The sequence below is a fragment of the Heloderma suspectum genome, chromosome 4 (genome assembly GCF_057233095.1).
Source record: "Heloderma suspectum isolate Gila_16-S chromosome 4, 16-S_ref, whole genome shotgun sequence".
NCBI lineage: Eukaryota > Metazoa > Chordata > Lepidosauria > Squamata > Helodermatidae > Heloderma > Heloderma suspectum.
In genome coordinates this window covers 279474746-279497002 of record NC_139461.1, presented here as the reverse complement: position 1 = coordinate 279497002, position 22257 = coordinate 279474746, and the positions used below count along the sequence as shown (strand labels likewise).

The 22257-nt window shown below is 40.9% G+C and overlaps 1 protein-coding gene across 1 annotated transcript in view; it reads right to left on the bottom strand.

Annotated features, from left to right (window-relative positions):
* Window positions 1-21354, bottom strand: part of TOP1 (DNA topoisomerase I) — a 102069-nt gene extending 80715 nt beyond the window's left edge. The window contains exons 1-2 of the mRNA XM_084853972.1: window positions 21184-21354; window positions 20180-20204 (exon numbers count right to left, since the gene is read on the bottom strand). Coding sequence (XP_084710098.1) covers window positions 20180-20204; window positions 21184-21216 — 58 coding nt within the window. The 5' untranslated portion in view covers window positions 21217-21354. The remainder of the gene's footprint in view (window positions 1-20179; window positions 20205-21183) is intronic.
* Between the last annotated feature and the right edge of the window lie 903 nt (window positions 21355-22257).

Below are 22257 nucleotides of genomic sequence, written 5' to 3'. Positions count from 1 at the left end.
GTTTTCCACTCCCCAGTAACCACTGCATGCTACAACCACCACCACGGAAATTGCTACCTTAAAACAATCCCACTATCAGAAACCCTGGGGGGAGCATGAATTTTCATTAAAAGATGTGCACTCACCACACTCCTTGTTTAAAATTGAAAATGCCGCTATCAAAATATGGCAGCGTTTAAGCAGCGAGGGCCATGAAAAAGTCTAGGGGGCCAAAGGGGGCCTGTGTGTTGCCTACGCCTAGTGTAGGTCCTTTTGCCTACATTTCTCTCCTGCTTGCTATATGGTCACAGGCAGGACCCTGGTTTTGCCCTACAGCAGCAGGGGAGGGGTGGATGTGGGGACAAGGGGGTGCTGTGGCTGCATTCTCTTCCACTCCCTCCAGTCATTTAAAGGAACAGTTAGGATCTCAGGGCACAAAACTGGCAACTCTGTGCAATATTGCTTAACTCCAGGGCTGTCACCTGATAAAATTTCTGAGTAAACAAGCACAGGATTGCACTGTTAGTTGATTAATCATATGAGCTTTCATAAAAACAATAGTTATGAAACAAGATGTGTATTCCCTCCATTTTTTTTAAGATGACGCATGTATATGTCATAACAGGCATCATCTTGAAGAAGGCACTCCTCTTGTGTGAGAAACAAAGGGAAATACCTCTTAAGAGTATTTAAGTTTGCCATCTACAGGGCATTTTTAAAACTATTTGTTTTTTTAATGTAGTGTGCTGCTTCATTAAACAGGGCATCTGCTTAGTTGACAAAACTTTAAAAAATCAATTAATTTGTTAGATACTGATTAAGCATTGAAGCCCTGACTGAGATCCCATAAAACCCAGCCTCAAGCAGATTAGTATGCTACAACAGGGAATCTGCCCTTGTGGTAAGAATAAACCCATTCAGGGCACTATCTATGCATGTTTAGATAGAAAGCAGTCCTACAACTCCCAGCATTCCACAGCCAGCCATCATGTCTAGGGAATGCTGGGAATTGTAGGACTTTTTTCTGTCTAAACATGCACAGGATAGTGCCCACACCAAATTAAAAAAGGTATCACGCATGAGAGTGCATATTCATGCTGTCCCTGAAGTTTATTTGCAAGGTTTGTAAGATAAAAGCACTTCTCTAGCATGCAGATGCATTAACCAGAGGAAATTAATTCCACACAGCCACTACAGTACACCAGCTCCAGCTACAGATGCATTAACCAGAGGAAATTAATTCCACACAGCCACTACAGTACACCAGCTCCAGCTACGTATGTAAACAGACAGGATTATGAAGTTCCTAGGTTCTGAAGTCAACAGAGGGCCATTAGTACTCAATTTTAAGCCTTGTACCTGGATTCAAACAGAAGTGAAATTGCCCACCCCACAGGAAAATGTTAGAGCCACAGGAGTCTGGGGTACAGTTATACAAGAGAACTGGAAGGCGAGATGCTTCCTTGATAAATCTAGTACTCATCCAGGAACTCCTCTGTAAAAAAGAGAGCAACTGTCTTATATTGCTCTACACGTAAGAGCAACAAAACCACCAACCAAAGTGTTCACTAGCAATGTTGTTGTTCACCCATGGACCATAGCACGCCAGGCCTTCCTGTCCTCCGCTCTCTCCCAGAGTGTGCTCAAGTTCATCAGTCAAGATGGTTGATTTAAGGATATTCTTATGTGATGTAACCCCTACAATGGCTCTCAAGTACTTCCTAGGCTGCAATCCTGCTCCTAGCTTGTCTGCTTAAAACGCATTTACTTCAATTGGATTTAAACCACCTAACTACAGGACTGTAGCCCTGCCAAGTTTTGCAAGTTCTCAGTTAACTGTTATCTAACTTAGTATCACATGCAAAGTGGGGAGGGTTCAGTCTTGGGATGAGTGATGGAAGGTAGAAAGGAAGAACACTATTTTACTGCCTGCATCTATATTTATGTAGACCTAGTGCAAACCTCCAACCTTATAGGCTAGGGATGTGGAACGTTTTGCCACAGAAAATGTTCCAATGCCCTAAAACAATTGGGATCTGATTTATCATGTTTGGATTATGTGTACTTTTGATTTTAACTGATCCCCCTGTTTATCACTAAACAGAACACATGTGTATAATATATAATTAATACATAAGCTTCCTATCGCTAGTCACCTGGGGGAAAAGTAAATTATAGCTTCAAAACTGCCCTGTTGAATTGTTATTGTATCCATTCATTATGCTACCAATTAATTGTACAAAACAATGTATTTTTTAAGGGGGGGGGGAATCTAACAGTGGAATTCTTTTTGCTCCACATCTGTATTTATAGCAAGTTTGCAACAGGATTTTCTGTAGTTCTGCACTGTCACATCGTACTTCTAAAACAAATGCTAGACACGCAAGTAGTAAAACACTCCAATGATACAAGCAATAGTCACCTATTTCTTTAGCTGTCACTTCAAAATGAAAAAATCCCACGAACTATACAAGGGAAAATATCACTGGAATTATGCAAGCCACATTTACTGGACAAATGAACCTCGAAGCCAATGTAGGTTTGTACATCACTTCTGAACAGCATCTCTCTGGAACAAGGAACTGCGACCTCAGAGGAAATCAAACAGCTGTTTCAACAAGCTTTGGCTCTTGTTCAAATACTGAAACAAAAGCCCGACCAGGAATGGAGATCCATTAATGAAGAGCCCAGTTTAAGTCATGCCAATTACTTGCAGGGGTCAGAGAAAGAAGCGAGCTTAAAGGGACATACTGAGTTCCATAAAAGAAACAGTGTTAGGTAGTAGAGCGATATAAAAGCAAAGAGACAACTTCTCACATTATGTTTTAAAGCAACGAGAGCATTCCAACAAGCCATTTTTATCTCTAAAGTCCTGACATAATTTATTTTTTAAAATTCTTGACTGCCTTTCAGGGCAGAGGATATATAAGCAGGATTATATGTCTGCTTGCATCTATGACATATACATAACATGTCTGATTGGCTTGCTGTTCATAGCCCTCTTCCCTCATGCAGTAAGTCAGCAATCATGGAGAGGGGCCATGCCTGTTGGCTCCACTCCTAACATGATCCCACTTTTGGGATCATGTTATGAGCTCCGCATAACCAGCAGCAGTTCTGAAGGTGGATCCTATGGTCATACACATTTGCACAACACAGGGAGGTCAGGGGTGGAGATGGAAAGCACAGCTGCATGCGGCAACGTCAGCAGGCACTGCTTCCACATTCACTGAACACCTGAAAAGCAATTTCTGAGGAGGGTTGTTGTGCCTCCTCCATGTGGGAGGGGGGGAGATATGCTACAGGGAACTTTACACACAACGAGGGACAACTTTCAGGAACTGGTGCCACTTAGGCAGAGCAGATCAAAAACTGACAAGGGTTCATCAAACTGAATTCACATTATGCCATTTTAAATTGTTAACTTTATAATGTTATAGGTTTTAATTTTCATCGTACATCACACTGCACACTCTATTTGCGTAACATCCAACTAATAACAGGGCAATACTCTCTACAGCAGCCTTCCCCAACATGCTACCCTCCAGACATTTTGGACTAGAACTCCCAATCATTGGCCATGCTTTCTGGGGCTGATGGGAGTTGACTCCCAAAACATGTGGAGGGTACCAGGTTTAGGAAGGCTGATCTACAAATCCCCCACCCCTTTTCTGGCGATGCTGTTTTTCATTGTTCCCTCTGGAGGAGTCAATGCACAAAATTTCCATGCTAGTGTTTTAGACTCAAGAATGAGCACTGGGAGCACTCCCACAACGTAATATCCTAACATGAGTAGCCACCAAAAGATACATGGATGGTTGGAATCTGGCTTGGAAGCATTCTCAACTCTGCAATTCCTTCTATGTTAGAAAATCACAAACAGTAAATGGCAAACACAGGGATAAATTCAATGTTATAAGGACTGTTAAGGCAGTCTTGTATTTAATCACTCACCTGGTGACCACTGGCGATTAGGAATGCCACGCAAGGGAGTAACTGGACTTCACTTCTTCCAAAGCCAGTACAGCAATGCAGCAGACTGGCAAAGGAGAAACAGAGTGCTGCACCTCTAGCCTACTTTTTTATTAGCTTGCATTTCACCCATACAAGATAAAATGCATTTACCCTCTTATGAGTAGAAACCAGGCAAGTAAAGTTGTTTATGGGGGGTGATAACTGTTGGAGGCTTAGCAACATGGCTGTATTAAGGGTTTGTATACTTGCTCCAAAATGACTGACTTATTTTCACATGCATGAGTTCTTCATGTGTTCTAATGTGCACATTTACTGCCATTGCAAAGGACTGTGCATGTGGATAATTTCACTCTACTGAAAGGAAAGGAAAGCAATTGCAGAAGATCTGTGTAGAGATGTAAAATTTTTGGAAATTTTGAGGCCATGGAAAAAAATGGAAAGTTTGGGCAAAACTGAAAAATAAGCAATACTTGTTTATTTTAGCACTCTTTACAGATCTAAAGTCACTCTGTTGCTTCAAGACAGCCTTCCCCAACCTGGTGCCCTCTAGACTTCAGCTCCCACTAGTTTCATGCAGTATGGCCAATGGTCAGGAATGCTGGGCACTGTAGTCAAAAACATCCAGAGGGCACCAGGTTGGGGAGGGCTGCTTTAGGAACATAAAGTAGCCTTTCTGATCCTAAAGTTATTTTACGTATAACTTAGTTTGCTCACAGTTATTATATTTTAAAACTTTTAAAACTCAGTTAGCAAATGTGTGTTATTGTCTGAATAGATTAGAACTACATTAAATGACTGCTACAGCATCAGAAACACAAGACTCTATAGAACAAAACCCAAACTGTCAAGAGTGCACAATCATGACTCTACTCACATGTTGGAAAAATAAGCATAAAGGTCTATCAGTAAAATATATTTTAGATCAATATTTTTAATAAGAAATAACTATGCTGGGAATCTTACAAAGAGGATTAGAAAAACATTTTCCCCCATGGCTTCATTACTCCCAGACATTTTACATCTCTAGTCTTTCTGTAGAAGTATTCTTATTACATAGTTTTTAGAAATCATTTTGTGGGGAGCAAAGGCTGGGTAACAATATATAAATACTTTGCCTTAAATTCTAAAATAAAATGTTTCATAATCCAAAGTTGTTCAATTTTTCAGAAAAAACAAAAACAGTCCTCTGAAAAAAAGGTTAAAGACAGGTTTTTTAAATTCATTTTTACAGGTTTTTTTTCCAGGCCTTCACATCAGCCCTGGTTAGTACTTGGATGGGAGACTGCCTGGGAATCAGGCTTCCTGCACTGAGCAGGGGACTGGAATCGTTGGTCTTGTAGGCCCCTTCCAACCCTATGATTCTATGATCTCTAGCTCTGTGTACACAGGAGCTTCCATACCTACTACAATGCTGGTTTTGGTGCTACATTTTCATCAAGTCATATCCATTACTAAAATTTAGGATTATTCCTGTTGTACCTTCCTGGTACCCATATTAATAAAGTGCTTGTAAAAAAGCAGGGCTTGACTTCATTACTTATTGGAGTATTTGTATATCAATGGTGTTCTCTGGGTGGCTTAAATCAATAAACATTAAAATACATTCTCAATCAGCAATCGATACAGTAACAAAGCAACATAAAAATGTCAGTGGCAGCAACCAAAAGCAAAATAATAATACACAGCATTTCTAAAAATACACAGCTCTGATCCACAGACTTTTCTTAAAGCCTGGGAAAATAAAAAGCATTCATGTGGCACTCAAAAGAATATAAGGAAGGTGCCAGGTGAGTCTCTCGGGGGAGGCTTTTCCCGAATCAAAGCACCACCAGCAACAATGCTGTTTCTCCAGCAGCCACTCATAGTATCTCATTTTGCAGGGGGCACTCACTGAAGGGCCTCTGAAGATGATCTCAGGATCTGCAGAGGTGGCGATCATTCAAGTGATCTGATCGCAAACTGTTACAGCCTTCATAGATTGAGACCAACATTTTGAACTGGGCCCGGAAACAGACTGGGAACCAGTGCAGGTGACAAAGCACTGGCATATGTTCAAGTAGTACAGTAATCTTGCAGCCCTACTCTGTGCTAGCTGAAGTTTCCAAATCATTTTCAAAGATGTAAAGGTTGACACAGAGTTCATGAAGTGCAGCTAGATTTTACTGATTGGCCTTGTATGTAGCAGTCAACTTAACAGTAACAGTTCGAACAGCTTTCAAGCAGTATTGGAAAAACTGCTTTAAGTTATTTCATCCACAATAAAATCTCCTTCTTCTTACCTATTATTTCAACCTGCAGATTCTTCTGCAGGCAAGATCCCAAACTGCTCCTGTGAAATTAGTTAAGGTGCTGTACATCATGAATCAGAACTTTAGAAGAGGAATATAACACAGCAAGAAGAGGTGGAGAATGCAAAGCTATCACCCACCACTGTCAAAAGTAAAAGCTCTTTGATTTTAAATGCGCTGGAGATCGGAGTGCTGTCTCCTGCCTTGGATCTAGGAATCTGGAAAATCCTATGGCCCCCCAAATGTTGCCTAGGGGGCATAGGGATGCACTCTTAATAAAAAGGAGAGAAATATAGGGAATGCACATTCAGCTGGGAATAACCAAATTTGGTATAAAGCTACACTTTTCATAAGAGCTTGCTCATTCTCCAATAGTTAAAATGCTCTAATTCACTGGTATTCAGCTGGTTCATTGATACCCACTACTGGGCAGTAGCCTCATCGAAGGTCGTAACAGTAGCACTACCACCATACAAATGTATGGTAAAAAATTAAGGGCACACGCTTGGATTAAAGTTGGATCCTGAATCTGAAAAGACTGAAGACTAGTGTTCTAACCCTACAATTCACAAGAAAAAAACCCACACATTTTTTAAAGCTAAGGCAATTCAAGTACACAGGCACCTCTCTGAAAGAGAGATCAGGTGTGATCTATAAAGCCATGTGATACACCTAAGTGAGAAGCTCTGAGTGAGGCTGCAAGTACACTCTCTTTTCCTTGAGGCAGGAACTGGTTTATATTTAGTAATCTAGTAGCTCAAATCTGCACAACACAGCAAATCTGACAAATAATTTTTAACAGCTTTGTACCCTTAACAAGCATTCAATGTCATGATGACAGAAACATACGCCCACCTCAATAAGGCACCATTAACAACTTCTCTCTTAAGGGATTGCTATTTAAACGGGGGGAAAGGTTGATTATGTTTTCAAGGGCACAGATTACAGAAATGAACCGACTTGTCCCCTCTTGAAAACCATGTGCTAAAAGTGAGAGCAGTGGATATACACCTAGGAATGTGAGGCAGAACCCTTATGACAGCAACTGATCAAGACTTGACAACTTGCTGTTCCATAATATTGCAGAGACCGACAGGCTCACAGCTTTAACAAAAACTTGCAACAGTGACTTCTCAAAGAGGATTTATATAAGTTGAGCTAGGTGAACAGGTTTTCCTTTAACAGGTGCCATACCGATCAGTAATAGTGGCCTCTTTGCCTGTATCTGAGCTTGTGCTTCCTTTCTCAACACCCAGAACTCATGAGAACATGTAATTTCAGGCAGATTTGTTTTCTCTCCAAACAGAGCTGACAATCAACTGCAGGGGTTTTTTCAGCGAACTATTTCTACGTATTTAGATAACTGTCTTAGAGTATTATTACAGCCAATGTTTTGAGGATAGAAAGACCTTTCTTTGGGTAACTGCAACACTTTATTGCTAAGATAGGCAATTCACACATGTCTCCAGTTAAGAGATCATTGCTATCAATACACACACACACACACACACGTATATACACACACACATACATATACAAGTAAACAGCACCGTCATATCTTTCAAAAGGTGGAAGTTGCTGGCCAGCAACAGACAGGACAAAATTAATTCACCTCTCATCAAACTATGCAAAAATGTATTAATTTTCCATTTAAGGCTATCAAGACTCATGAAAACAACTGCAACAAAAGTAGTGCTAAATAAGGGACTCTTGACACATTCTTTTGGCTACTATACAAATTTTGTACATGTGGCTCAAGTTTCTTTTTAGCTGTATATACAAGAATGGGATGCAGATGTACATAAAGGCTTCACAACCCAAATATCTGTGGTCAAATTAAAAAAAAAGACATTTGCAACATCACACACGTATTCTGAAATACACACTGTTTCCAACACTGAACCTATTCCTATGTTAGGAAAGGGTGCGGGGGTGGGATGTGAAGCTACTGTAAGACTACAGCCTAAGAACTCACAGAAGTAGGTGGCTGCCAGAGTATATGTTCCTCAGCAGAAAATAACCTGGCCTTTATCTGAGGTACATTATGAGAAGACAGAAAGTATTTTCACTGTGTGTTTGTGATAAAGCGCTTAGAAGTTTCAGATAGCCTGCTCATTGCCTCTTTGCTGTTCCCCTCTTGTGCACCTCCCTTACCTTATCTTTATTCTTTCATTTTCATCATCAGGAACTGGTGGGAAACCCGACACTAACATTTTATCAAAACCACAAATTTTTGCTTGCTTCTTCTGGACTATCAAAGTCAGAAAAGACCGTCCCCTTTATCCCACTCTAAAAGATCCATAGAAACAAAGAAGGTAGATACTTTATTTAAAAAAAAATACTGAAAGTAAATATTCTTTTTAACGTTTCCTGGTCAAGTATCTTTGGCATCTTGCTCATTTTGTCCAACTGTGGCATGCTGGCTCGCTTCGTGTACCCACTAAAATGATAATGTTTTGAAGCGTGTACACAAGTTTGCATGTCACAGAAGGATGCACATTGCATGTGAGATGCTTCCAACAACAAACCATGAGTTAATTTCTGGTTGTTTAGACCCTAAACAAAATCAGCAGTGAAAGTTTGCATATCTTACTCACAAACTCTGATCAGGCCCCAATTTGCTGCTATGACTATGGCTGTGTTTGTCCATAACACTAAGCCATGGTATATAGTAACCATGGTTTGTTGCCTTAGTCATGAATCATCTCACAGACAAGCAAAGAAACCTTGGCTTGTTTTCCCTATTTCTGGTTTGTTTCTCTCCTGTACATTTTGGCAGCCGTCAGAGCAGTTTCATTTTCAGGCTGCTCTTTCAGGGCAAACAGCAGTACAAACAAACCAGGGATAAGCCACAGTTCTGAGTTCAGACATAATGACAAGCCATGGTTTAAACAAGCCAGACTTTATAAGCCAAAAAAAAAACAATGGCTTCTGTCTGTGGTTTGCAGTTGGTTAATAAACCATGATTTGTTTGCAGGGATGGGTTTGGACACAACGACAAGCCAGATTGCAACATACCACACCAAGGCTAAGCGTTATGTGAAAACCAGGCTGTTATGTTGTAAGTGCAAACCTGACACAGCCTTCTGATCTTGCCATACTTAGAAGCTGCCAGTAGGCAAGAGGGGGCAATTTCAACATTAGGATATAAGCAAAACCAGAAATCAGGATATTTTTAATCCCTCTATCAGGCCACATACATTATAGCAACTCTAAGAGGTGCCATTTCTAGAGTATTGCCTGTTTTGCAGGCATGAGTCACAATAGTGCAACAATACCATTATAATGTAATACATTAGGCAGATATCAGTTACGTATGGTTTCGAGCAGTTTGGTCACCACTGGAACCTACCAGATCCTTCCATGTATCTAGAAATTTGCTGGTCAGAATTTATATATAATTACATACACCTAGCCACCTAACACAAAACACAAAACATTTTTTAAGGATATCAGGAAAACCTAATCATCATTGATTTTGACAGAGTGTATGAGTCCCTCATTGTCCTCGGAAAATTCATTGAAAAGGAGAAACAAAGCTGCCTCCACCCCACCCAAAGGCAGCGATGCTACGCACACTTATTCCAGAGTCCACTGAGACTTGTTTCCAAATAAACATGCGTAGAACTGGGCTGTGTGTGTCTTAATGGGGACAAGACACATTGCAACACTTATTTAGTTAGATATCTGATCATTATACCCAAAGATAGGTATGCTGTTCTTCCTGTCAAGTAGAATCAAAGTATATGTTGAACATGGAATTAAAGCTCTGTTTTATAGAAGTATAGCATCTGTTTTTAAAAAACATAATTTTAATATGGTGTTTTAATCTTTTTATCCTTTTACTATTTTACTTTTTATGTTCACCACTCAAAAATCGGTTTCAGACATGGAGCAGTATACAAATATTGTAAATAAATAAATGAATAAATGGGGCAGGCATATATAGCTATAAACCTAAGAGATTCATTTCTCATGACACAAGCTGTGTGATACCCTACTAAGGCAGCAATTTTAAAGGCTGTTAAGCCTACAAGCTTTTCTGGAAATCAGTTTCAGGCCAAAGTTGTAAAAGTAACGTGAAAGGCCTCCAATGATTTTGGTAAGACTTCCTTTTTAGAAATACAAATAAGCCTTCTCTTAGGCCAAGCTTACGCTCTCATTAAAACAACAAGCAGGAGAGCGGTCCAGATGGCAGAAATACCACAATTCACCACGTCTTACTTGCACAATTATTCCAAAACGAAATAGAAAAATTACATATCAAGTACTTACTGTACTGTAACTTCCACACTTTTTGCAATAAGTATCTGATATACACTTCCACACTTTTTGCTGACAATGCAACTAAGAAAATGAATAAAATCCAGTGGGTTACCCAACAAATGCCTTAAGATACAAGTATACTCTTATGCAAATACTTGCACTTGTATGTGTCTTTGAGCTGAAGGAAGCCCTTGTAAATGGAGTCACAATGTAAATTCTGATTGAACAGTCTCAGAGGCCATATCACTTGTGAAATAAGTGGGATTCAAGCCACTGAGCTATTTATGTTCATTTAGTTCCTTATTAACCCATTACATTATTGCATTTCAAAGAGTTTATTGAGTGAACGCTTGAGTTCAAGAAATACTTAGGTGTTCTGATATCACAGAATGTGGATTCAGGTGGCATATTGTTCACATCACTAGCTGGTCATTTGACGTTTCCATCAAATCATGAGTCACTGTGAGACAGTATTTACATCTTCTAAAAACACTAGTCATTAGTGGAAAGAAAGCGTGCAAGTGAGGATATTATCACTAGTGCCAAACTTCTTTATGGTCTGCGGAGGGGGGAAAAACATAACTTTTTACAACCTATGGGCAGTACAAAATTTGACACTGATGCAAATTATCTTGCGCTAGCATAAGCAACCTGGAAAATCTGTTATGTCAGCAAATGCTATCCCTGTTGCAATAGAGGTCGCTTATGCTAGCATAATGTAATTTACCTTAGTGGTAGGTAGCATCGAATTGGATACTGTCCATTATTTCCCTGATCTCCTATGGCATTTTTTTTAAATGAAAGGGCTTTTTCACTCTGTGATACCAGCCAAGCAGGGATCATGTAGTGAACATGACATTGACTATTTGGTGCTGTAACCATTTGGCTACATGGCAGTTTCAATGAGGGAAAAACCAAGCATCCCATTGCATTTACTCTAAACAGGGTGTGGGAGAGAAAGGGAGAACACATTCAGATTGCCCCGGTAACCAGGCTGGTGCATCCTTTATTGCCATGCTGTGCTGGTGGTTTCACTGGTGGTTTCATTGTACAGCATAACAAGATCAAGCCTGGCCTCATATAAGTTACACATTGCTATATGGAGCAGGATGTGGATGGCGATGAGCATCTCTACCTATATACTGGCCCAATTAGTCAACTACGTATGACTCCATTGGGGCAAGAGACTGTCAGCCTGCTTGGGATACATTTCCTTACCCAACAACCACCTTTGTGAAGTTTCACATACCTCTGGAAAAAGGGGGGGAGGGGGTGGAAGCCACCAGAAGGAGTTTGTTTCATGCAATATGAATATACTCAATCAGGACCTCCATTTAGGATTACATCTCCCTCACTCTTGAACTGTTGGTTCATGTCAACATTGTCCTAAAAGGATTTGCTCCCTTCCCTCTTTGGATAATCTCAGTCCACCACAAAGGGAAGTGCTACTTCCTCTTTATAAAGAGAACCAGAAAAAAATGGCAGAGAACTGTTCATGTGACTCTACAGACACTTTCTCCTTTTGAGGAAGAAGTGGGAATGTAATTATGGACATATATAAGCATACATGAACCTGTATATGCAAGCACTGCAAAATACATTTGTTCCTTACTAAGCTCCACAAAGTACTTAAGATTCACTCGGATTTTGAGAGGTATGATAAGCAGGCATATTAGCATTTTAATGGACCACTGGCCACAATGGACCAAACACTGGAGCATAACTTAAGCCAAAGATGATCAACATCTGGGGGTTGGGGGGCTGTACTGCCCCTGACAGAAACCAGTCAGGGGCATCCCCCAGCACTGTCAAATTTGCCACTATGCAGTAAAAATCATAGTGATTTTCCTAGGAAGCAAGCCATGTTGAAAGAGTGCCAGGTTTGCAAATAGAATTGACCCTGTGAGTACACCTTGTTTCCTTGCAAAATCATTACAATTTTGGCCATCATCACCACAGGTTCGGCAGCAGCAAGGGGGAGTGGAAAAATGGCCATGGAAGCTGCACATAATCCATATACTGTTCACCCCTGTTTTAAGCAGAGTTGCTGATATAGGTAAGAGAGCAAGAAATGGGATCTACACACGAGAGATTATGTGCATACATCTTTGGTATGTTGTGTGTCCACAAATTCTGGCTTATATTTGGCAGATAATCAAATGTGTTCACCTCAGCCCCTGCCTCTCCCCCAAAGGTGGAGTAGTGGTCTGAAATACATGCTGGGTTTGTAGTAACTCCCAAGTCCAGAAGACCTGTTGGAAAGAGGTCTTGCCCAGTGGTGAGAAAGGCAGGAATTTGTTCATGTAACACTCAGAGAAGGGGAAGAAATCTCACCATGGTGATGCTGGTGAGATAATTTCTGTACACCTGCATTAACATGTGGTATATGAAGGCCAGATGGGCCTGAAAGTGGGTATGCATGATCCTGCTGTCCTATGCAGAATGATTATATGAAGTTTGCCTATGCATGGCTATAAATTTTCTTTGTTCCTACAAATGTGGGCTGGGAGAAGCTTTGATGACCGAATAGTTTGCCTGGTACATAGCAGACATAATGTTAACCAGGAAGAGAAATATTCCCCTCAGCAGAAGCATCAAATTATACCTTAAAAATGAATTTGATATTTGCTTGGCCAAAGCTAATATGACAAACCAACAGTTACTCAGCTCATATGAAGCCCTTGAAAGCAAGCTGTAGCCCTATTACCCAGTAGAATGATTTATTGACCATGAGGAACACATTTCCGACCCACACTTGAGTGTAACCAGTTCACTAAAGAAATGCCATTGTTTGCAACATAGGGTGCAAAACTGTTCTATACTAATGCACAGCAGTGATGTGGGAAGGAAAATTTTCTAAAAAAGAATACTTTCTAGTGCTTTATTTTTCTGCAGAAAATCTTCCATTTCATAATGAACATATGCCAAATACAATATTAGGCAAACTTGGCAGTTTGAAAGTGGTAATTAATGTTTTTTAGGTAATTATCCCTATCAAGTATGTGACAGAATACATATATGCCATTGAAATACATATATGTCTCAGAGTGAAATGAAGGTGCCCCAAAAACCTTCGTGGAAGAGAGTTGAATTCTGTTGAAACAGACAAGTATTATGTACTGTTCTTTTGGCTGCTAAAGTTAATTAGTATGTTAACAGTTTTCAGTACCTTTAGGTTTTTTTCTTAAATTTAAACAATGTTAACGGAAGTACATACTATTGAGCAGTATCCAATGCTGGCACTCCACTTAGGCCTCTGATGTAGTGCTAGTGTAAGTGACTGCTAGTGCAATCCTAATAGAGTAGCATACACTATTGGCATTGCACTAGAAGTCACTTAAGCTAGCGCCACCTCTGCAGCATAAGTGGGGCAGCAGTGAAAGATACTACCTAATGTATTTACAGTTTTACAAGTATTCCAATAAAAAATCTAAATAATATAACATTTAAATCACGTTCAGTATCCCTTAATTTCCCCTTTCGCAGTGTGGGGGAGACACAAAATTAACAAGGGGTACTTTTTGAGCTTTGTTGTTTACGAAATACAAGTAAAATAAACATACTAAATTAAATCTGTCTAGGGCAGAGATGGGCAATGTCTGGCATTCCAGATGTTTTGGCCTATCAGCACTAGCCAGCATTGTCAATGGTGAGGGATGATGGGAGTTGGAGGCCAAAACATCTAATGGGGCACAAGTTGCCCACCTTTCCTCTAGGGCATCAGAACATTTTCTGATGCAAACTGAAAATGTTCCTATGGAAATTGGAAAATCTTCCAGAAAACCACATCACCGTTGCACAGTAGTAATTACAACGACTGCAGTAAGGCTATTGTAAGCAATCACATATGATCAATAGCGTGGTGGGGTTTTTTAAGTGTTCTTTTAAGAAACAGAAAAGGAGGAATATCTGATATACAGTTTCAAAACCAACACTTACAGCTGCATAAGCTCCTGTCTGACATGCGAGTTCTGTGTGGTCCTGTTAAGTGCCAATATTCTCAAAATGGTGTATTTTGAAAGTGACGTTACTACGCAAAAAAGGCTGCTGGAGCTGCGAGGTTAGGTTTTCTTTGGACATGGTACACAGATATTTTCTCCAGAAAATGAAAGGAAGTCTGTGGACAATGCATCACTGAATTGTGACAAGCTAAAAAGACAAGTATATACAACTTGAAATCAGACCAAGTGAGCTATATCAAAGCTACCAAACAACAGGAAGCACTGTAAACTTCCATCTCGCCTTTGTAAATCATCCTGATATTTTTTAAGATGAAATCACTTCACTAGACAGAATTAATAATCAAGCAGCCTAATTTAGATTATTGCTAGACATTCAGCCAATGAGACCAACAGTGACAATGAAGGATCTTCAAAATTGACTCTCACTTAGACAGCAGATTAAACTTATCCACAATTTAAATGTGAAGAACTGAGGCAAAGAATTTAAGCGGCTTGTCAAAGGTCACAAGCTAATTCAGCTGCAAAGCCTGATAAAAGTAAACTAAGGAGGCCACGCCTGAAGATACCAGAACTGCAACCCCTATTATCATGGACTTTATTTGGTTTGACATATCTGGAATTCACAGGTCTTGTTAAAAAGGAATGGGTTTCCAAATAAGTGGCTAATATAGGAAAATTAGAGCAAAGTGAATTTCCCAACGTCATTTGTTTTCTGGGAATATCAGAGATAGACACTTGCTATGAGAACCATAGACCTTGGAGGATAATAAATTAAAATTACCCACATGGTCTTCCAGCATTTAAACTCTCCTCCTTTCTATTTAGTTATTCTTTAATAATGCCTACCTCAACCAGCTTAAAAGCTAAAGGGGCATTTCATGCACTTAAGTAGACCTTAACATTTATTCAGGTCTAATACCAGCTATATCTAAAAAGTCATTCTTCGACTCTGGTCAGCCCCTTTCGCAAACTAGGCAATACAGGGTTGTACTACAACTGCCATAAAAATGTTCTTGTAGTATTACCAGAGAACTGCCTGATTTGGATAGGTCTTCATTCACATATCTTAATTTTTTAAAATATGCTAGTGGGCTTTAGGAACATAAGAAGAGCCATACCGGATCAGACCAAAGGCTGATCTAGTCCAGCATCATATTTGCCACAGTGGCCAACCAGATGCCTTTGAGAAGCCCTCACCAGGATATGAATGCAATGCCATCCTCCCACTCGTGTTCCCCAGCAGCTGTTATTCAGAGGAACACTGCTTCTAATATCTGAGGCAATATATAGCCATCATGACTAATAGCCACTGATAGCCTTATCCTCCATGAATTGGCTAATCCTAAACACATTTACCATGGACCAGATCCTGCTGAGCTCAACGAGACTTACTTCCAAGTAAGTAAACATGTTTTGGATCATGGTGGCGATGTGCTTCAGGGAGAAGTTCTCAAATATGAGCCTCCAAAAAGCCAGAGGGCTCAAATGATCTGTTCAAGCTAACAGAATATATTTCACTGTCGTTTCACAGATGCTGGCCTCTAATCTTTCTCATTACCAATATAGGTAGTCAAATCAGCCAAAGAGAAAACTCACTCAAAGCAACAATTCACTGGGGAATTTTATGCAAGCCTGCCAGTGTTTTTTTCCTATGTCCTTAACACTACAAAAAAGTTAATGTAAGGCATCAGGGTTACTGCCTTTTAGCAGCTCTACATCATTGCTGAAAACTAAGTTTACTTGTAGAATGAGAAAACAGCCATGCTTTGCAAACAACACAGGAATTGAAAGATGACCTGGATTTTAACAGATATGCTGTTAGTCTGGGGGAAACCTGCCTCAGTGAAATAGATTTTAAGTCTCCAGTTTAGATAAAACACTGTATACATAATTTTCCTCTGCCTGACATACAAATTCATACTGAATCATATCCAGTGAACTGTTAGAACACATATCACAGTTCCTTCCCATTAATCCAGGGGTGGCTTGTTTTTGTATGCCATACGATCATTTCAATACCTGAACAACAGTATGTGAGCTCTGTCTTTCAAACAATCATGTTCTGGGAGAAACAGCCGCTTCTGGGGCCAGTTTGCCTTCCACAAGAACTGGATTTTTAAGTGCATATTGGGACCGCAAACTTTTAGAGAAAAGAACTAAACATATCCTCATAAAAGCAGAGATAAAACAGTATAGGATTGCTGGTTATGATTAAAGTGTAAGTGCCCAAGAAAATTATTTTCCAACATCTTAGAGTGGATTCAAATTTTGAATAAAAGATGTGGTGACAGCCTTCTCTAAACAGTACCATGCGAGGACACAGTCTGAATGTGGCCCCCGCACACAGAAAGTTAGGGTGCTAAGGAGAAGAAACATACAGACCAGCCTTCCTGGTGTGTTAGACTACAAGTCCCATCATTCCCAGCTATGCCCAATTACCTTGCTGGCTGGGGATGATGGGAGTTATAGTTCAACACATCTAGAGGGTGCCAGGTTGGAGAAAGCCGATGCAGCCTAACCTTACCTTTCAGGTGCTAGCTTTCTATGTGCAGAGTGGTGGTTGCTTTGATGTGGAGAGACCATACAAATATGCAAGTCTTGACCTGCATCCTGAAATAGTACAGACATAGGAGGACTTTCCTATGTACTTTACCCAAATGTGTGAATTGGCTCTTACATATGGCCTATTCAAATGATTTATGTAGTGGAAAAGAATCATTTTATAAACCACTGAGAGAGATCCTTCTAAGCATAAATATTAGACAGTGTTTAAGAGCACAGAGAGAATAAAGCATCTTCATTTAAATGAAATAAAGCACCCAAATGGAAGTACAGAGCAGTTACATTCTTCCAAACTACCATACAGATACTGGCCTGGACAATACAGTTAGGATAGGTATTGATACTTAATAGCCCATGGCAGGCCAAATTTGCGCCTGACAACATCTTTAACATCACTTTGTTTCTCAGCCCATACCAATGTATGAATTTCTATTCACAGGCAACAATACTATGCAGTAGATCAGTGGTGTTCACTGGGTGCCTTCAATCAACTTGAAAACCCCTAGTTATACTTCCCTTAGCTTTTGAAATATGAAACAGTTCATACAAGGTGACGTTAACTGTATATTACTTTAAATTGACTGTCTTCATCAAATGTGTATAGAAATTGTCATTACATACTCAATAACTAATTCATTTCAGAGGTAGGCAACTGCCAGATGTTTTGGACTATAACCCCCATCAGCCCCAACCACCATGCCCAATTGTCAGGGATGCTGATGTTGTAGTCCAAAACATCTGAAGGGTATCAGGTTGCCTATCCCTGCATTACATAATCAGTAACTAAAAAGTAGCTGCTATTTTTCATCAGTACCTTTGAAAAAACGTGACTGGACAAAAACAGCACGATACTTTTCTATTTAAACACTTTCCACCTTTCTTAAAACTAAAGAATTAATTTCATGAGGTATTAAGACATGTGAGGGAGGAAATCGGGAGAGGGAAGTGGCAAATTCCATAAATATAGTATACACAGCTATTTTGTACTAAGAATAATGTTTACTGTAGTAATAACAATAATGGACTGTAAAATAAGTTATCCTCCTAAGGCAATTTACAATAATCAGTAAAACATTAAAAGAGTACACAAAAATATTAAACTAAAATAACAGCAGCACATAAGTAACGTTAAACAATCAAATAAAAATATCAAAATAGTTCTAGGTCCCCTATTGCTTTACCTAGAATACAAATAGGTATTTAAGACACTAGCCTCAGCATGCAATGACTCCCACTCAGAAGTCAGGGGCACTATTGTATAGTATAGTAAGGTGGAAGACAGAGACATGAAAGCAAGTTAAGCCTTAGTGGCAAGGTCAAACAGGACGTGACTATTGGCACTGTTACTCCTTGAACAATATTAAAGAGCCTGCAGCTCAGTAACAGGAGGAAAAAAGCTCTCTACACCCATTACCCTAGTTTATTTACTCACTGGTATATAGTATTTGTGAATGAAGTACCCAATGAAGTGCTAGAAAATATTGCTAATTCCAAAGTGCAAGATTCAGATTTTTAGGTACCAGTTCAGCGCTGAGATGAAGTTCCAGCACTACGTTTTAGGTAACCAGAAACCAGAGTTGGATCAACTCAGAACACTTTTTTTTTTTTTTAAGTTGCAAGGCGACAAAGAAGCTGAAAGAGTTAACATAGTTGAAAGTGCATTAGGACTCAAGTCCAAAACCAATCTTAAGCATAGCCTTAGCACTGAACCTGGAAGTCAAAAAAGATTATATATTCATATTTCATACATATTAGTCAATGGATGACCTTTTCCTTAAGAGGGTGGTAAATAAAATCACCATGTTCATATTTAAGCAGTTCTATGAATTTCATTTTGGGGTTTCAGAGGTTCTAAAACATCTTTTTAAAATTCCTATAAAGGGTTTTAAATCTAAATCACTAAGCAGAAATATTTCAGCATACAGATTACATCAGCATATTCTTCTTTATCATAGATAACTTAAAGTTTCTTATACAGGAGCAGAAATTCAAACCATACAGAATCCACTGTTACGTCACATGCAAACATGTTACACAGAACACCAAAATGTTTTATGAAAGCAAAAGAGCTAGTATCATAAAGCCCCTGGAAGTTGAAAGCTAAGGTGAAATCACCATTTTAAAAAGTGGAGGAAGCAATCTTGACCCCCTTTTTATTTTTAACAGATATATTCCAACTCTGCCTCCCCCTTCTCCCATATCCTATTTAATGTTTTTAAAAGGCCAGGGAAAGCTCCCTATACAACACGATGGCATACATAACAGAACACATTTTAAAAAAAAAATACATACAAGATATTCATCCCCCATTGCCTTTATAAACTGCACATACACACGCACCCCAACTATCAAACTTTAGCAAAGTGATGCTTGATCTTATTCTGGAACTGCCCACACTATTTTATTTGTGTTTCTTTTTTAAAATATGGGAATAAAACCCCACCCAACCAGCTAAAGTTTCTGCATCTAGATCTTAAGTATGCTTGTATTCAAAGGGATGGAGAATCTGTTCAAGAGCAACATGTTGCAACCACCTTTCATACAGGGGAAGGGGCTTGATTGAGAGAAGCAGAACTGGGGGAGGAAAAAAAAAGAGGACGAGGTAAGAATAAAAAGGCAGGTAGGCGACTAAGTCAAGCCTTTAAAAAAAGCAAAAGAGAATACAAATTATGGTTTCCCCTTTTCGGAGACGATATTTGGAACACGGAAGGTGGTTAATTCGCATGTTTTCACTGCAGGAGGCTCCTTGTGGGCAGCTCGAGGGAGGAGAAGGAGAAAGAGACACACACAGGGAAGAGAGAGAAAAAGAAAATGGCGCAGAGACTAAGTCCCGACCGTCGACAAGGCGACTTTCCAGGGGGTAATCGGGGCCCAAGAAAGCCTCAAAAAAGCCAAGGGAGGCCAGATCTGGGGTCTCCACTGTCCTCACTGCCGAGAAATGGGGTTGGATGGGCCGTGCCCCCTAAGATTTCGGAGTATTAGGAAGCTCGATGGGAACAATGGGGCCGGTGAGCGAGGAGACGGGACTTAGTCTCTGGGACGCCATGTCTGTCCTTTACCATCTTCAGTAATAGAAGAGAAGGAGGAAAAGGAGAGAATGCAGGGCAAATCCTCCCCACTTCAGAGGGTTAGGGATAAGACACTCACCGTTCGCTCGGAAATCTGGATCGATCTATGGGGGAAAGGAAACGGGGGGAAATACATTAAAAATAAAATAAACCCATAATCTAGGAATGTTTTCACACAAAAAATATGGCTGTTGAGGGGATTTTAATGAAAACACTAGCAAAGATGAGGAGAGAAAGAAACCCGGTGGCCCTAAAACGACTAAGGGATAGCCCTAAATCAAAAGAGAGGGGCCAAACTGATCTGTCATACATACATATATATATATATATATATATATATAATTTCCCCACCCCCACCTAAGTTTTTGCCCTCATGTTTTAATTGCCTTCTTCCTCTTGCGTGATTGCTATGTTCCCAGGAAATTCCCTCAACCCCCCATCCCACTTCCTTTTATGTACCCTACATGCCCTCTAAGAGGTGGGAGGAAATCGAGAAAGGAGGGGATAACTTGTCCACCCCCACCGCAAGGGCCCTTTTTGCTAGAAGGAGAAGGGAAGATGTTAAGCAGGTTAGAGAGACTGAGGGGAAGGGGAGCGGCGGTTATTACAGACCGTGTCTATAGGCATAATAGGCAACTTGAAGGGAGCCCTAGGAGACACGCAAGGTGTGAGGGTCTGCAGGATGAGAGGTGGTCCTGAGAGAGGCGGGAGGAAGCAAGAATGGGTCGCGGGGCCTAAATATTACTAAAGGCCCATGATCATATAACTCTGGAAAGAATGGGTCTCCCTCTCTCTCTCTCTCTCTCTCTGAGCCCAAGGAACCCCTCACCCCAAAACTCTGAACACAAAGTGGGAGCAGACCCACCCCCACCCCAATATCACCTGACAGAATTGTACCTGGTCTTTAGGAAACTGAGGCAGAATCATCTCCCCACTATTCCTGGAGAGGTGCTAAGTTACGAGGGTAAGGGGTCCCTGCTCCCACGCCCCTGTTTCGTTTCTCAAAGGGAACTGTAGGCCTTGATATCCCTAGACCTTCCTCTACTATCCCATAACTACCTTGCGTGTGGGAGGCCCCCTTACCTGGGAGTCGCTGTGCAGCTGATCCCCACTCATGCCTATAAAGCAGTGTGTAGGGAGGGGAAGCCTAGCGAGAAGCCGGGGGTGTAGGGAAGTCTCGAGGCCGAAGGGAGAACGCAGCCCCCTCACACAGCACAACAGTCAGTTGTGTAACAGACTAAGTCCTCATTTCCCTTCACCGCGCAGGCGCCGCGACTTTTAAGCCGCGGGGCGGGGCTGAGCGAAGAGGCAGGGGCAGGGTGAGAGATTCGGGTGAGCGAACGCCTTCATTTGCATCGCCCAACCCATCCGCTTCCTCTCCTTCAATCAATAGCCACCAAGGGCTAGGATTTGCATTTGCACCACGCCCACCAGCCCTTGGTTGGACCCGCCTCCCCTGCCCGGCTACACTTGTGTCTGTTTAGCCACGCCTCTTCCTTCTCCGCCGTTTACGAAAAATGCCGGTCGCCCCCCGCCCCCCCGGCTTCAAATCGCCGGCTTCTACTTACGTATCCGGTAACGCCCTTCCTTCACCACCAATGAGCAGCAAGAGGCAGGCTTGCTAAATTTGCATACACGGACGCGTTCGCTCTACTGTCCCCAGAAGATACTTCCCGCAGCACGTTCAGCAAGAACTAGCATGGGCGCAAGACGCATGCGCAGACATACCCCCCCTCCACTTTGGGGCTCTGTATAGAAATTCACACGCCCGCCCCCTGCAATGTTCTGGATATCTGTCAACAGGTAGGTAGGCTTGGTGTTGGAGCCAGTCTGCTTATCAGACGCTTCAGCGCTGCCTGCATTTGCAGTCTTTCTCAGCAAGGCTACGTCTTCTCGGTGGTTTATCCCGACTGCTGCAATAGCCGCTGACTCGGTTGCTGGCGCTGGTGGTCCTCAGCTGAAAATGTCCATGCGTGATGGAATTAAATGTAGTACGTTGCTTGCGCTACGGAGTCGAAACGGAATATCGATTTGCGGGTTCCCAACTACAGAACGAAGGGTGCAATCCTATGCAACTTCAGACAGAAAAAAGTCCTACAACTCCCGGCGTGTTGGTTGGGGCATGCTTGGAGTTGTAGGACTTTTTCTATCTAAACT